General features: G+C 35.2%; 2 protein-coding genes across 5 annotated transcripts; one reads left to right on the top strand and one right to left on the bottom strand.

Moving 5' to 3' along the window:
* Positions 1-297: 297 nt before the first annotated feature.
* On the top strand, positions 298-11579 carry LOC111622036 (semaphorin-2A-like). Of its 3 annotated transcripts, none has more exons than XM_023364343.1 (18): positions 298-819; positions 2591-2763; positions 3246-3333; positions 3679-3730; positions 6082-6144; positions 6221-6328; positions 6396-6501; positions 6574-6738; positions 6805-6926; positions 7031-7139; positions 7231-7291; positions 7374-7729; positions 7802-7926; positions 8007-8158; positions 8230-8276; positions 8347-8631; positions 8709-8818; positions 8896-11579. In XM_023364343.1, exons 2-18 carry the CDS (start codon positions 2655-2657, stop codon positions 8950-8952), a joined length of 2115 nt encoding a protein of 704 aa, XP_023220111.1. In that variant the 5' UTR covers positions 298-819; positions 2591-2654; the 3' UTR covers positions 8953-11579. The 3 variants fall into 3 exon arrangements, with proteins under 3 accessions (XP_023220111.1, XP_023220113.1, XP_023220112.1); XM_023364345.1 differs by having other exon boundaries at positions 301-819; positions 7389-7729; XM_023364344.1 differs by lacking the exon at positions 298-819 and adding an exon at positions 2457-2476.
* A 1-nt stretch (position 11580) lies between these two features.
* LOC111622037 lies at positions 11581-15230 on the bottom strand. Of its 2 annotated transcripts, XM_023364348.1 has the most exons (5): positions 15097-15230; positions 14424-15005; positions 14313-14353; positions 13046-13169; positions 11581-11705 (listed from the first exon to the last, which is right to left on the bottom strand). In XM_023364348.1, the coding sequence occupies exons 2-5, from the start codon at positions 14517-14519 to the stop codon at positions 11610-11612; spliced, it is 357 nt and encodes a 118-aa protein (XP_023220116.1). In that variant the 5' UTR covers positions 14520-15005; positions 15097-15230; the 3' UTR covers positions 11581-11609. The 2 variants fall into 2 exon arrangements, with proteins under 2 accessions (XP_023220116.1, XP_023220115.1); XM_023364347.1 differs by having other exon boundaries at positions 14424-15215.
* Positions 15231-15897: the final 667 nt, after the last annotated feature.

Below are 15897 nucleotides of genomic sequence, written 5' to 3'. Positions count from 1 at the left end.
TTTTTTTGTGTTTATTTCCTTTCTCACATGTATTTATATTCTCCGTTTTTTATTTTTTTTTAAATCGGGGTTTTCTGGAAAATTATCGAATTCTACCGCTTCGTAAAACATTTCTAGTTCCGGTATATCCTTTATTCGTTTCGGATTTTGAAGTGGAGTATAATCTTTCGAGTGTTATTTATTGACTGGTTAAGATCATTAGTCAATCTCTTTGTTGCTGCGGGGTGGCGGAACGTAGGAAATTTTAATAGCTCTCTGCATCCCCTCGGTTATAGAACAGGTGCACCCGTTTTTAAAACCCATCTAAGGCAGATTTTATTAGCCAGGCCTATAATTAATGGAGATAGTTTAGTGAGCTTTACGATGCTGCCTTCCCGAGTATTGTTATTAATGCTATCAAAATTTGTTTACAGTCTCGATTAAATCGTAAACACTACATCTATTTACAGATTTGACACTGTTTAATGTTTAGCGGCGCGTTTTATACATTTCTAGTGTATAAGTGAGTCAGATTATACGCATTACTCATCAGCTGACGAGCCTATCAGTAAGGATTCTTCACTAATTATTCTTTAAGGAATCGCAAATTGAAATCGCGCAACTAGCACGACTTAATTTCGCCGTTAGACAATCTTTAAAATCTCTGGAGCGCCATATTTTTAAGTTGAGTTTCGGTGTTTAGTTAAAGAGCGTGGGGGAAATTTTTAAGAGTAAGAGTTATGTACTACCGTTTCGGAATATTTTTCACCGATCCAGCAAGGAAAAGAGGCAGCAGAAACCCCCTCGAATCAGTTATTCGATGCGCCGATAAGGATAAAGGTATACAAGTTGTTCTGTCATGTTCTTACATTAACTTAATACCGGCAACATTACGATAGCGATCTCGTCAGCTTGAAAAACAGGTTTTTATTTGCCTTCATCCTTTACAATAGCTCGAGTCCGACGCCACCCACGAAACTATTTTAGCTCCCTCCCCGTCTTCCCTCCGACCTCACGCCGAATGGAGAGGCCATTCGACAAATAAGAGATGGCCTCGAAGGTAGAATCTTATTTCGGATTTAACGCGATAAAAAATTATTAGTTAAGACTCCTCGAACCGGAAAAATGCTCGTAAAATACGTTCCGAAACAGTTTCTTTTTGTTTTTATCCAATAACGCCTTGAAATGTATTTAAGGGCGCCATTTTGGTTACGAGTTGGATAATAAGCGGGAAATTGGAGAGAAAGAGGTCCATTTTGTTGTTGGAGAAGTCGCGAATATCCCAACTTTCCGTCTGGATGGACGGTACACAATATAAATTACCGCTACATCATGGTCGCACGGACTCGCTAACCTGTCATTAGACACGGGAGGAGAATCTTTTCTAATTGATGCTGCGGGGATTTTTTACGTTCGTGACGTCACGTCGGGTACACGAATAAAGCATCTTTCTTAATTTGCACTCGATTAACACGCGGCGGCTTATCGCGGCCCTGGGCATGGCGATCGTGACAATGGGCACGGGGCAGGTGCGAAAGGCTGGTTCTCTACGGCGGGGTTCTCACAATGCAGTAGAGGACCGCATCTGGCGGAGGAGGCAGAGTCGCCTTCTGCTATTGTCGTTACAGAAGTTCCCTATTGAAAGCGTCCCTCCCCTCGAAGACCCGATTGAAGAGGTTTTTTTGTCAAACGACGTAATGATTATTTTCGAAATTCCGGCTCCGCATGCTGGGAATTTGATATAAACAGTGTACCCGGACGATTTTTTTACAATATAATTACCGGGCCATACACGAAAAAGAACGAGAGAGACGGTCGCTAGGGAATGCACGGAAAGGGAGAGAATCCATTCCATTGACTTTTTTACGACGAATTGAACGCGGAATTTCATATATCTCCCTTTTTTCCATCGGAAGTCGTTCTGGCGGAAGAGGGTTTGTATTAGTCCCCGTGTAGATCAATAAGATCCAGTCAGAAAACACGCGAGCGATCGCGATCCTTCTCCGATTCGCCCCGTTTAGAGGGAGGCGAAACGGCGACGGGCCGCATTCCATTTTAATGTCGACTTAATATTCCGGGCGAGAGTGGATAATGGATGTCCAGTTGGCTCGTGACTCGACGTTGGAAGTGTTAGGAAACGCGTACGGTCCTCCAAGGTCTTTATCGCTTCGCTCGCCCCCCTCGCCTGCGTCGCGTTATCGCGCGCACGAGGTAATTACACCGTCGACGAGGGGGTCGGAATGGAACTCAATTAAAGAGACTGCTTCCCCCTGGCAGATCGCGTATCCGGCCACGATTCGATAGGATAGGGTAATGCCGAAGACGGACAAGTGTACTGTACACACCGCAAAACATTCAATCAAGTGACAAGACGAGCGAGTAATTAAGCTGGTAGTAACTAGTGTCGAGCAAATGTTATAGATGATCCCCGGCGGATGTTGTGATAGATGAACGACAACAAATTCCCTCTCTGGTGCAAATGCTGATGGATCATGGCGTGCGTGGTGTTTTCGATAGTTTCCCGCTACGCGATTGTAGTTCCTTTTTTACGATTGACGATTCCCGTTATTGTAGTGTCTCCGCCCAACTTTTATTCATTCTGTCTTTCCAGGTGGGTGTTTTCGTTCAACTAGATCGTCCGTCCCGTCCCAGTCGTCTTTTTTCTTCCATCTGCCATGGATTGTGGGGTGCATCTGCGTCGATTGATGTCCTGTCTCTTCTACGTCTTCGTCCTCTCAGCCGTTTCGTGTTTAAGACCCGAGCCGAATCGCATCGTTCCGCCAGGTAGGAAAAGTTTATTTGGCGATTTTCTCGCTTCGGTCGCCGCGTTTTAAGCGAAAAGACACGATCCGTGTCCGAAGCGGGGAGGGAAAAAACGAACCGGAAGACGGAAAAACGTGTTCGGATCGAAGTACACAAGTTACCAATTTGTTACAATCGACCAATCGATTAGCGGGCGAAACGGTTCCACCTGTTAAACGCGCGTTCGAGTCTCTTCCGCTCGACCACGTGGCGGCTTTCGATCGCCGACGTCATGGCTGGCGATCACGTGACGGAATTCTCCGTAGGGCGACAATTCCGGCATCAGTATGCTGGTGCCGGCCGCCCTGTGGACGTTTTTAGTAAGTTGGCGATTGCTGGCGGTCGTTAACTCGCACGTCCGACACCACCGAGGTGGGTGCATTTCCGCCTTCGTAACCCGGTCGCGTCGCTTTCGCCATCGCTGGCCATTCATCAAGTAATTGCTGTATTTTTATCCATTGCAGAACACGTGCACGACTTCAGTTGCGGGACGCTATATTACCGCACTCTCTACCTGGATGCCAAGAGGGAGGTCCTGTTCGTGGGTTCCATGTAAGTATGCTAAAAGAAGGAAAAAAGAACGGAACGATAGACGCACTGTTCTCGTTCCGTATATTGAACTCGCCGGTTTCTAAGCCCGTTTCACGTGCTTATATACAGTATATACGATGTCGTTATTTTATAGTCCGTCGGCTCCACCCCGACCATAAAAATTTGTCACAGACCGTATTCTTTGCTTTCTCTCTTTCTCCTTAACAACTTTTCGTACGCATCCGCACGAGAGGCGTGCACCAAATAAAAACCGGCTTCCGAGAAACAATAATAGAAGAAAGTTTGCGCTGATTTTGCTGCAATTTTTTGTTTTTTTTTTTGTTTTTACATTTTCTTTCTTTGCAGGGACAAGATCTTCAAGGTGAACCTGAACAACGTGAACAAGACCCGTTGCGAGGTGAGACTGTTTTCCGATCCGCAAGAGGAATGGGTTGGTCATTGATTACTCATTAGAGCCGAGGTTTTGGGTGGTTAACGTTACCTGGCTAGCGGGTCCGGGACACGACGACGCCGTCGGAAATACATTACCTGGTTAAAAATACATGGTCCGTAAAGAGAGCGAATGCAGTAAAATAACCTCATTAAATAGATGATGTATGTACGTGTCAAGCGTATGAACAAGATCGACGTTCGGTTCGGTCCTTTTTCTTCTGGCTCCCATCGCATGTCGTCCAAACGACGTCGATCATGCGAGGAGGGTTTAACGGAGAGCGCGAGCGAGAGAAAGCGACTCGTTTTCTCTTCCCCCCTCTCGCGGAGGGTGGCCACTCCTTACTCTTTTAGTGCGGCTAATATGGCTGCGGATTAATCGCGACTCTTCTGGTCGCGCATCGATCTCACTTCCTATTCGGGGACGGGGATGGACGTACTAAGTGCTTTCTACTGTCGCCCTGTCAGTGAAAAAACGGTGTCGCCCTCCGGACGATTTTGTTCTCGCTTCGTCGTGTTCATTACGCGCTCCGACTGACATCTTCCGGTAAGGGACTCGTAATCTCCACCCTCGTTCCGCTCGCCTATTTCGCATCTTCCCTGAATCCTCGGAGGTTCTAACGTTAAGATGATGGGATGTGGGACAAAGATGCGGTATGGGGGAAGAGCTCGTGCAATTTTTTTTCCTCTTGTTCCTTTATCCGCGACGAGCGAAGTGATTGTCCATTTCGTGGCTGACTGCCCCTCGATGTTCGTCATACATCGTTGCCTTTTTTGTATTGATCTGCCAGTCTGTTCCCAGTCATCGAACGTCCCTGCTGTCTCCCTATTGTCACCGATCTTGTTTAAAACGCATTTGGAGAATTGTTTGTTCCCGCGCCGTCCGTCACTGCCTCGTTATTCCGTCGTCCGGAAGCTCCTGTCGGACAATTTAACAATATCGTTAGCGGTGAAATGGTTTTGGCCCCTGTGCAATTTGGGCCTCTCTGCCATCCCGAGACAGGTTGATTGTGAAATGTAAGTGACCCTGCAGTAAATGTCCTCTCTGCCTCTTCTTAAACACAAACAGATGGTTACACTTGACAGTGGTATAGTCTTGTTTTTGTTACCACTTAAGTTGTGTCTAAAATATCTCAGACTTTGTCCTGTCTCACTTGACTTGTGGAATGGTTCCTTAGCACTTGGAAATAGAATGAATTTTTATTATCTTTTCTGTTTTAATTTTAGAAACTGTAGATTTCCTTTATTAAAGCCGAGCTTTGTGTTTGGATCCTCATTTTGATGAATCTAACAAAATCCACATGCCGCTTTTTGACTGTTGACCTAAATGATGCTGTTTTCTACACATCCAGAAATTATATATATTCTATATAAATTACATACAACTAAACAAAAAACATAACAAAAAATTATTGAAATGCAATAAATACATATATATAAACTGTTGCACTTCAATAAATTTTTTGTTAGTTATAAGCACATTAGTTATGATTTTACATTTCTTTTACTGTTTCAGTGGAACAAGTTTATAGGAATTTTAGTTCAACTAAAAACATTACTCCACCTTCGATTGTTTTTGTATAGAAAATTGAATATTGTTTTAACTTTTTCTGTGTTCTTTATTATCCCAGCGAGGGGGAAAATCTTTGGAAACTTTTAAAGGAAGCTAAAATTGTTTTGTATTTCATGATTACCGACTGAAATCTTTTGTCAGTGAGTATTTAAATTTCAATTTATTTGGATTTCAAGTATCTAAATTTGCTTCTGTTTTCATCGTTTAAGTGACTCGGATCTTCATATTGATTGTCATGTTTGCAACCGTCTAATTAATTTATCCAAACTTGTTTACTCCATGCAATTATCTTTGTTGGTTTGTATATGGCCCATTAAAAAAACAATTTAGGACTTTGTAATAATTTTTAACGTTATAAAAAATGTTAATATTTAAACTGTGATATACTTTTTTAATGGGAAAGTTGTTTTATAAGGATAGAAATTCAATAATTGTGAAAAGTTAGGAAAACTTGTTAATTTCACAAGACATAATTAAATAAGTTTTAAATCAGTGTTTAGATTTAAAAAATTTAATATTCAAAATAAGCAATATTAGAATTTAAATTCTCTTTGAGCCAAATTTCAAATTTCTCTGTCCCTGAGAAGCACAATTATTTTTTAATGTTCGTTCATTAAAGTAATGTGCTTTTTTTTGTTTCTTTAACTTTTTGCACCTGCAATTGTACTTAAATTAGATCTTCAAAATTGATTTTTCTATTAGTTATTTGTAACAAATTTTTATCATTCATTGTTATTGAATTGCAGGTGGATCTAATTACATTGCCTCCATCAAACATACCCAGTTGTGTATCCAAAGGAAAATCTGAGGTAATTAATGATTTTAAAAATGGTTTACAGTTTTTTGTTGAATTAAATCAGTTTCATTTTATTTTATATCTTTTAGCATTATGATTGCAAAAACCATATCAGAGTTATTCAACCCATTAACGATGGAAACCGACTGTACGTGTGTGGCACCAATGCACATCATCCAACTGATTGGGTTATCCATGTAAGTGGATTATATTTTCAGGTTAATTTATGTAAACTTTTTTATATATGAAGCACTTTTTAATCAGGCTAACCTCACTCATCTTGGTGTACATGAGAAATTTCCAGGAATTGGAGATGGGATAGCAAAATGTCCATTTGATCCTGAAGATAATGCTACAGCAGTTTGGGTTGGTAAGTAAAAAATATACTTTATTTATTTGAATAGACTTTATAAGTGTGTAATTATATATTTGTTTTATACAGAACATGGAAATCCCAACGGGCTTCCCGGTCTTTATAGTGGCACGGTAGCAGAATTTACTAAAGCTGATACAGTTATTTTCCGTACCAATCTTTACAATATGACTACATTAAATAAAGTCCATCCATTTAAGCGTACCATCAAGTATGATTCCAAATGGCTCGAAAGTAAGTACAATATAAGGAAAAAATCAGAAAAAAGTTTATATTTATCATAAACATAATTATTTCTAGGACCACACTTTGTCGGATCTTATGATATTGGCGAATATGTATACTTCTTTTTCCGTGAAAGTGCAGTCGAATACATAAACTGTGGAAAAAATGTTTATTCTAGGGTGGCCAGAGTTTGTAAAGTAAGTATTACTAAATAATTTAAAAAATTTATTTTAAATGTATTGTTATAAAGGCATTCTCAATAAAAATTTTATGGAATAAATAAAATAATTTTTATTTGTAGAAAGATACAGGAGGTAAAAATATATTGAATAAAAATTGGGCATCATTTTTAAAAGCAAGACTTAATTGTTCCATCCCTGGTGAATTTCCATTTTATTTTAATGAAATTCGTAAGTTATTTTGCTTATTTGTTGAATTCTATAACAACTTACTGTTAAAGTTTAAAAAATAAAAATTAATGTTATATATATTTAATTTCAGAAAATATATATCAACATCCAGATGATGAAAGGATGTTTTATGGAGTTTTTACTACTTCCATGTAAGTTTTTACCCGTCATCTTCTATAACAAAACATTCAGAAGTTTTTGAGTGGTAAATTTATGATCCATTATTAAAATAAGCTCATCTCATCATAGGAATGGACTAATGGGTTCAGCCATCTGTACATTCAATTTGGATTCTATTCAAGAGGTGTTTAATGGTAAATTTAAGGAACAAGCAACTTCCTCTTCTGCTTGGCTTCCAGTTTTGACTAGTAAAGTTCCAGAACCAAGGCCGGGTCTATGTGTGAATGATACTCAAACACTTCCTGATTCTGTCCTTAATTTTATTCGTGGTCATCCTTTAATGGACTCTGCTGTTGCTCATGATAATGGCAAACCTGTATATTATAAACGTGATGTAATCTTCACTCGTCTAGTTGTAGATAGATTAGAAGTTGATGGAGTGCACTACACTGTATACTACACGGGAACAAGTATTTAACTTTCTTCAAGGCTTTCTTGATTAAAAAAGTATTTTATATTAACAATGAATATTTTTTTAATAGATAATGGTCTTATATACAAATTAGTAGAATGGTATGATAGAACAGGAGAAGAACATTCAAATCTTATTGATATTTTTGAAGCAACAACACCCGATCCCATTAGAGCAATGCAAATCTCAAGCAAAGTATTTAAATTTATTTGAAATTTTTCACATTAATATGATATAAATTAAGCACAATTTTTAATTATATCATTTATTTACAGCACAAATCATTATACGTGACTTCCGACAGAACAGTTCGGCAATTTAATATGGTCATGTGTAAAGGTCGCTATGAAAACTGCGTGCGTTGCATTCAAGATCCATATTGCGGGTGGGATAAGGATCGAAATGAATGCAGACATTACACTGCAGGGTTTGTACTAACTTTAAAAAAAATTAATTAAACAAAAAGTTATGAAAATAAAATTTTACTTTTCTTTCCAGACTATTGCAAGATGTTACTAATGCTACACCTGGTATCTGTGATAATCGTAAGTATTATAAATTATATTCCAGGAATATCATTACCTCAACATTTCTAATACTATAAACTTATTACAGATGTAAAAAATAAACCTCTTCATGTTTATTGGGGTCAAAGTGTGCATTTAGCTTGTCCCATTGAAATGCCAGATATGGAGAATATTAGGTTTGCTTTCCTTCAATGGTACCACTATAGCAGAGAAAAAGGAAAGTATCCAGTTATGCAACAACACAGAGATAAGTACATTCATACTGCTGATCATGGTTTAGTAATTCTTTCTGTCACTGAAAGGGATAGTGGACGATATGATTGCAAAATGGGCAGCAGTACGCTTTGCAGCTATAATATAACAGTTGATTCAAGTATATATTTACAAATTATTCTATTAAAGTTACACAAATTTAAATTTAAGTAAATACTTTTATTTTAATTGTTGCAGAAACATGTAATGCTCCAACAGACACTGATTATAGAAAGGTTTATTCTGACTGGTGTCAAGAATTTGAAAAATATAAAGTTGCTATGAAAACATGGCAAAATAAACAAGCTGTGAGTAGAATAAATTTATTAATTGATTATTTTTCAATCTACAATATTAAAATTTACTTGTAAATGGAATTCTTTAGAAGTGCCAGATTGCTCATCCGAATGATGTGACCTATCAGCGAAGTCCGAGTGCTTAATTTGTCCAGTGGGTGTAAAGCCACACCTACTGTGCTCAACATCTTTTGTCAAGTATCAGGAGGTGCTAAAAGCTGTGGGTTATGCAGCAGTATCATTTTTGTAAATACATGCACATTTCCTCTTTGCAAGATCAGGAGCCACTTCCCACATGGCATAATCATACAGTGCTATGCACATAGTATTGGCCATGGACTATAACGATATGCAAATGCTCAAAGCACAAGAATGTATTAGGTCATTGGTCGGTGGCATTCTACGTTTGTTCAGAATAAGGTGTACCATTGACAACATATCTGTGTGCTTAGGTTACGTTTCATACTTTGCACACGTCTAATAACGTGTGCATATGTGTGCATGTGTGTGTGTGTGAACGTCTTAAAGTACTGTGATTTAAGAATTTATGGGGTGGGTATATTTTTTGTCTTTTATTTTGAAAAGTTTTTTATAAAGAAGTAAATTTACTAGCCATCATTTGGGAAGTGATAGCTGCTTCAAGGTGCTGCTATTTGTAGCGTGTGTTTTTAAATTTTTTATCGATAATTTTTCCTTTTTAAATTATTCATCTCTAGAAAAAGAACATATGCATTAATTTAATGAGATGATAGGAAAGATTCAAACTGAAAATTTGTGATGGGCAAAACAATTAGAACAAAAATTTTCATTTATTACTCTAGCAATATACAATGCTAGATGTGTGTGCATGACATTCGTGAGGCATATTGCCTTTATCTGTGAAAATGAAACGTACGAAACAAGTACTGTTTCCCAAAATGGGATTATTGACAATAAGAAAAATTATATATACATAAACAGTACTAATAGAAGAAAAAATAAAGATGCTCAGATAGACAGTGCAAAATATCAAATAGACTGTTTTGTTGGAAACATTTCTTGTAGTGTTATTAAATTTCATGCCTTCAATTATTGCTCATCTAAATATTACTGTTAGTATACAGTGAGATTTCTGGAAAGTTGACAATCTTATCTTGTAAAACTAAATGGATTGAAATGCAATGTTTGGTGTGTACAGTGGCTGTGTCTGTAATTATTATATGAGGATAAAAAAATATGTTTATTCTTCTGTGATTGAAAAATGATGATAATGGTTAGACTGTTTATTTGCTTATAGGACTGTTTTAAAATGTTTGTTGATTAGTTAACCTTAGAAGTTATATTCAAAAAAAGGTAACCATTTAAAGGGAGAATAATTTGAAATGGTTATCAAACTATTTTGGATTTGTTGTAGAAATATACATAAGTTATAATATATCACTTTTATTCCCAACCTGTGTTTACTTTACACTAAACATATCATAGTTTGTCTTTTATGGGTATAAAGAACTTAAATCTATTGCTATTTTAGTAGGAAAAAAACGAAAAATAAGCCACAAATTTGCTCAGATTTGTGTAAAAATTGAAAGATTGCTTATTAGAAATTTGTGTCATACTTATGCACCAAATGGACAAAAAATGAATGTTCCCTTCTGTTTATAATAATTGTTAGATGTACAGCAAATTCTTTGTGGGTTCTGATTATCTCATTTGATATTTTTCACAGTGGGCACCTTATTATATATCAGACTTCTCCTTAGCACCAAGATGTCGATGGCCAAATAAAAAAAAATATATATATGTAAATTTATTCACGGCTGAATAGAGGCAGCTCTTCTGTTTAAAAAAAAAAAATGCAAGAGAAAAACAAACTTTAATTGCATAAGGACCATTGCTTATTTCAGTATTATATTTTTAATTTTACATCAAAAGTCAGGTATATTTATGATTACTGTCATGTCTTGACTCATCTTTTGTAAATGTCATATCTTCATTTACAGTTATTGTTGATCATCGAGGAAGAAACATTATTGTAATACTTAGGTTTTTTTATATCAAATGTTTTCATTCCACTGTACAACTACTCATTGAAACTTCAACTAGAAAATAATCTTTCTATTCTAATCACAATTTACAGCACATTATTCTAGACTAATGTAAGAATGGCATTTGCAACCTTTAAAAAAGAAAAAAAAATTATATATAGAACAATAACAAAGGTTTTGATAATATTGTAGGTTCTTTATAATATATATAAAATGAAAATTTTGCATTCCTGTAGCTTAAAAAAAAGGTTATTATTACATTAATTTATTCTCATTGTGCTGGTATAAACATTGGGTTTGTCATTTTGAATTTAAAAGGAAAAAATTCTAATCGTAACAAAATAGAAATTGCATTAATGAAATTTGATAAATTTGTATGTATTTCTTCTTCTTTTTTTTTTTTTTAAATATTTATGTTCCCAGTGTTTTAAAAACTCTCCAGTCCCCATTCTGCCAGCCGAACGGGATCAACCGGGTGACCCCATTCGATTCACATTACTCAACTCTCCTAGACAGTGTGCAAATTAAAACTTTCTGCTTAGCATAGCAATATTTCTTTATAATTATTGTATTAATAAAACTAATTTATCATTGCTTTGTACATAGTAGGAAAAAAATTTCTATATTGTTGGCTTCTGCACACTGCCACTTTAGCACCTTGTAAGTGTACAATTCACCCATTTTTATGCTGTTCATCAACATGTCCTGTACTTGTAAGGTGTAAGTTAATTAAAGAATTTAGACACCAAGTTCTGTTTTTGTTTTTAATCTAGAAACAATCACCAGTAAACAATCATTTTTCCTTTTTGTCTCAACTCTTCACAGTATTGATGCATTTCACTGCAGTAAAGATCAATCAATGCTAGTTTTCTCATCTGTGAATTTGATAAAGTAAAATAATAATAAATAGGGTGGTTATAATTAAACAGCAGGTGGAACTATTGGACCAAATCCGCCAAATTTAATGTTTTATTAACACTTAGTCTAAATAAATAGACACTTATACATGTATCGTTGAGTTTATCACACATATACTGGTGTGATAAGCCCGTCTGTGTATGTGTCTATTTATTTAGACCAGGGCTTCTTAAACTATGGGTCGCGACCCCGTTTGGGGTCGCTTAGCGAAATCTTGGGGTCGCGAGAATTTAATGCAAAATATTGAAAATAATCTGTGAGAGTTTGAAAATGGCATGGTTTGTGTCATGGGTTTCGTGAGTTGCGCTTTGTGTCACTTCTGGTGCAGCGAGACAACGATTCAACAACACTGACTGTAGTGTGAACTAGTGTAGTGTTGTCGCTTTTCAGTGTGTTCAGTTGTCTCTGTTCCATTGTAACACAAGAGTGAACTGTGGTAGTACACCATTATTGTTTTTGCAAATTTGTATATATCTTTATTTCATATTTTTTGGGGTCGCGAAAAAATCACAATCATAAATGGGGTCGTGAATAAAAAAAGTTTAAGAAGCCCTGATTTAGAGTAAATGTTAAATAGTAATAAGGGCAAAAAGCAATATATTATTCCAAATTTTATGTGTATACTTTCCTGACTATGGGTTTTTGATTTCGCAAATAAAAAGTTTCATTCCGAAATTTTTCGATAAGCGAAATTTGGCGCTAATTTCTCTACAATTTGTATTTTGTATCTCAACATAATGAAATTTGCAATCATTGCATTTTATGTCTCAACTTCTTTGTATTGACTGAATTTCTTTGAAAAAAACCTATCTAATATGCAAATTTTGACATCATCGCCAAATTTTCCCTATCAGAAAATTTTGGAACGAAACTTTTTATTTGTGAAATCGAAAACACACGATAAGAAGAATATGCATACCAATTTTGATTGCATTTAGTCTATTAGTTCTTTCTAGGCAGAGCTCTAAAATCCTGCTTAATTATAACAATCCTGTTTTTATTATTAAGAAAAATAATAATAAANAAATAATCTGTGAGAGTTTGAAAATGGCATGGTTTGTGTCATGGGTTTCGTGAGTTGCGCTTTGTGTCACTTCTGGTGCAGCGAGACAACGATTCAACAACACTGACTGTAGTGTGAACTAGTGTAGTGTGGATGTAACATCACGTAAAAAAGAGTAATTTTAATTTTAAAATTAGAATTATGTGGTAATAAATTACATAAAGAATTAGATCAACTGAGTTATTAAAAATTATATAATTAATTTTTTATTTATAATACAAAAGAAATTAATACCCAATTGATGGCCATTCTATCTTTTGCAGTTTCTTCAGCCATAATTTTGCTATAACCACTGAAAGTTTTGCTGGTTTGGTGATCACATTCCAGCCAATTGCTCTTCCAACAAGCAAATTTTTCTCTAAATAAAAACAGCAATATGTGATTTCAGTCTTTTATCATTTCAACTCCTGAAGACTGCACACTTTGTTTAATTATAAACTGTTTGTTTTTAAAAATTGGTATTTGTTTTAAGACCATTAAACTAAGATGTTAATTGCTTGTGTGAAGAAACCAAAATATTTAGATTTCATATTTAATTTAGTTTTTTGGATATCCAAACTCTTGATTTTATTTATTTTTTATCCATGTATTTAGCAAATGGGACTCAGAAAAATTAGTTTCTTATTCTATTGAATTTATAAGTTGGACATTTATTAAATTTTAAAAGTTTTTAATAACTTTATTTCTATGACCAATCTCATTCTTAATGATTTCAGAAAGATTGGCAAAATGTTCCAATTTTCTTGGATCTTAATCACAAATTTGTTATTAGTGTTCTTATGTACTGTACCAATTGATTCGCAGATATTAAAGTACTGTAATGTATAAACATTAAAATCTGAGATACTAAAAAAATGTTTGACTGAATGGGATGTTGTCCAAAAGACGGGATGTGAATCTACATCTTTTGGACAACACATCAAATGGGTGGAAGTGATAAGGTACTAACTTTCCACTCTTGAGACTGGTTTGGGTCTGTCAGCCAAAATTTTCATGAGTTAATCTGAATATGTTGGGCTCTATCCTCACCTCCCAGTATGAGTAAAAAGGCCCTCTTAGTGTCTGCAAAGCGGAACAAGTCTGGAATGAACAGGCAATGTGAATATTGTAATTTGAATGTACAGTATATATTTAAAAGGTCAATTTTTTCTGTTAAATTAAAGTAGGGTTACAAAAAAAAGGGTGTCCTCTAAAGTAAAAAAGGAAGTCCTCTTCTAAATACCATGGAGGACATGTCCTCTATTTTGACTTTAAAATTGTTTTTCTCTCCCTTCAAACACATTCATAATGTTCCGCCTTGTGGCCCATCCCTCCTCACTGGCCTGGCCAGACTCACAATAAGCTTGATAAGGCCCTCTTAGGGCTGCAGGATGGAGTTATAATAATGTTCTCTCTTTCAGAATAACTTATTTTAATTAAAAAATTTTTTATCCGATAAACCTTCGAGTAAATTTGTTTCGGAAGAGAGAATTAAAATTCATATTTTGCTGAAAGTACTTACTGATTTACGATCATCTCTAGACGTGCAATGTCTTTCTCCATCTGCAACGAATTTTTTAGATAAACAAAAATTTAATGTAGTATCTTGTTGTTGGGAATAATAGAAATCTACCTTATTTTTAATATTAGATTCAAGTCCATGCTCGTAAAATATTTTCGGTCGAATTCTCTCGAATCTGTACGATGTATTCTGTAAATCTCGAGCCATTTTCCCCCCTTCAATTTATTGAGAAATTCTCTTATAGAATCGAATCGAACTTCGAATATTTTAAGTAAATGAATGACACGTGACTTAATACTGTTAAAAAATTATAAATAAAAATTTGCTTATTAAATTTACGATCCTGAATTGTTTTGGTCACTTAATTCAGTTTTCATGTTTTTTTCTCTGATAATCATTTAAAGAAGTTTAAATATTTAAAATTGTGAGAGCAATAGGAATAACATATAACTAAAAAATTTTAGTATATTTAAAATATGCGCGAAGAAACATTAACTTTATTCTAACCAGGGCTGTGGAGTTGGAGTCGTGGAGTTTTGGTGTTGGAGTCGGAGTCGTCAAAAAATCCGCCGACTCCGACTCCCTTTTACTTACCAACTTGTTATGTATATAAGTCGGAGTCGGTAGATTTTTACGCGATTCCACAGGCCTGATTCTAACACTCGTCTCGGGAGTGATGAAATTCCTCGTTCTCTAAATATGAATAGAAATGTTCAAATTTTAGGGAAATTCACACTGAATAGGCAACTATTTAGCAATTACTACGATTAATTACGATTCTTACAATGTAGAAATATATTTAAGTTGCATCTGTATATTGCACCTGAAGACTTATAACAATTTCGTAAATTACAAGATCGGATATAAACTCATAATTTTCATTGAAGTCTCGAATTATTGTTATAAACCATGTCCTTTCCATCATCCTTTCTCGTCTCTGATCATTCCTTATCATCCTGGTTACCCATTGATAAAAAAAAAAAAAAAATCGCGCTGCAAATATTCTCAAAACCCTTTCATAATAATGAAGGTTAAAATTTTTTACTCCGCCTTGAGGGTGTTAACAGTAGTAAATAATGTATTATTTATTGACGTGCTGGTTAAGAAAAGCTAGGATGTCTGATTTAGCAGATCAAAATGACATTTTTTCTAACATTTTCGAATATTGTAGTAATTCATGGATGAATACGTGCATAGTTTCGAGATACGAGCTCAATAGTTTGCGAATTTATCAATACGTTCTTGCTAGAAAGCATTAGTTTTGCTTAAAATATCGCAATATGTGTTCGAAGTTTCAAAATTGATTACAGACTTCAAAAGACAACACCTATTAATGATATGTTTTGAAAATTAATTGGATTAAACTATTATTTTTTTGCTTATCAATTAATAAATGCAGGGTTTTCTAATATATTCTTTCTCTATTTTATAAATTTTAAATTCTGTAATTAATTAATGCTTAAATTCGTGAAATACGAAGGATGACTTTCGATTAGTGTTGCCACCTTTTCAAAATCGCTGACCCGGACGGCAGCAAGGTCTTAGATTTATAACCATACTTTATCATCGGTAATTGGTTTTGAAG

The sequence above is a fragment of the Centruroides sculpturatus genome, unplaced genomic scaffold (genome assembly GCF_000671375.1).
Source record: "Centruroides sculpturatus isolate CEXI.00-Female unplaced genomic scaffold, Cexi_2.0 scaffold225, whole genome shotgun sequence".
NCBI classification, from domain to species: domain Eukaryota; kingdom Metazoa; phylum Arthropoda; class Arachnida; order Scorpiones; family Buthidae; genus Centruroides; species Centruroides sculpturatus.
This window is presented reverse-complemented; position numbering and strand designations above follow the sequence as displayed.

Bases quoted from the DNA above. Each gene is read 5' to 3' on its own strand.
- LOC111622036 (XM_023364343.1), top strand. From the start codon at position 2,655: ATGGATTGTGGGGTGCATCTGCGTCGATTGATGTCCTGTCTCTTCTAC. The intron at 7,730-7,801 runs GTATTTAACTTT...TTTTTTTAATAG, and splicing joins TGTATACTACACGGGAACAA to ATAATGGTCTTATATACAAA. The intron at 8,632-8,708 runs GTATATATTTAC...TAATTGTTGCAG, and splicing joins TAATATAACAGTTGATTCAA to AAACATGTAATGCTCCAACA.
- LOC111622037 (XM_023364348.1), bottom strand. From the start codon at position 14,519: ATGGCTCGAGATTTACAGAATACATCGTACAGATTCGAGAGAATTCGA. The intron at 14,354-14,423 runs GTAGATTTCTAT...AATTCGTTGCAG, and splicing joins AATCTAATATTAAAAATAAG to ATGGAGAAAGACATTGCACG. The intron at 13,170-14,312 runs GTAAGTACTTTC...GTTTTTATTTAG, and splicing joins CTAGAGATGATCGTAAATCA to AGAAAAATTTGCTTGTTGGA.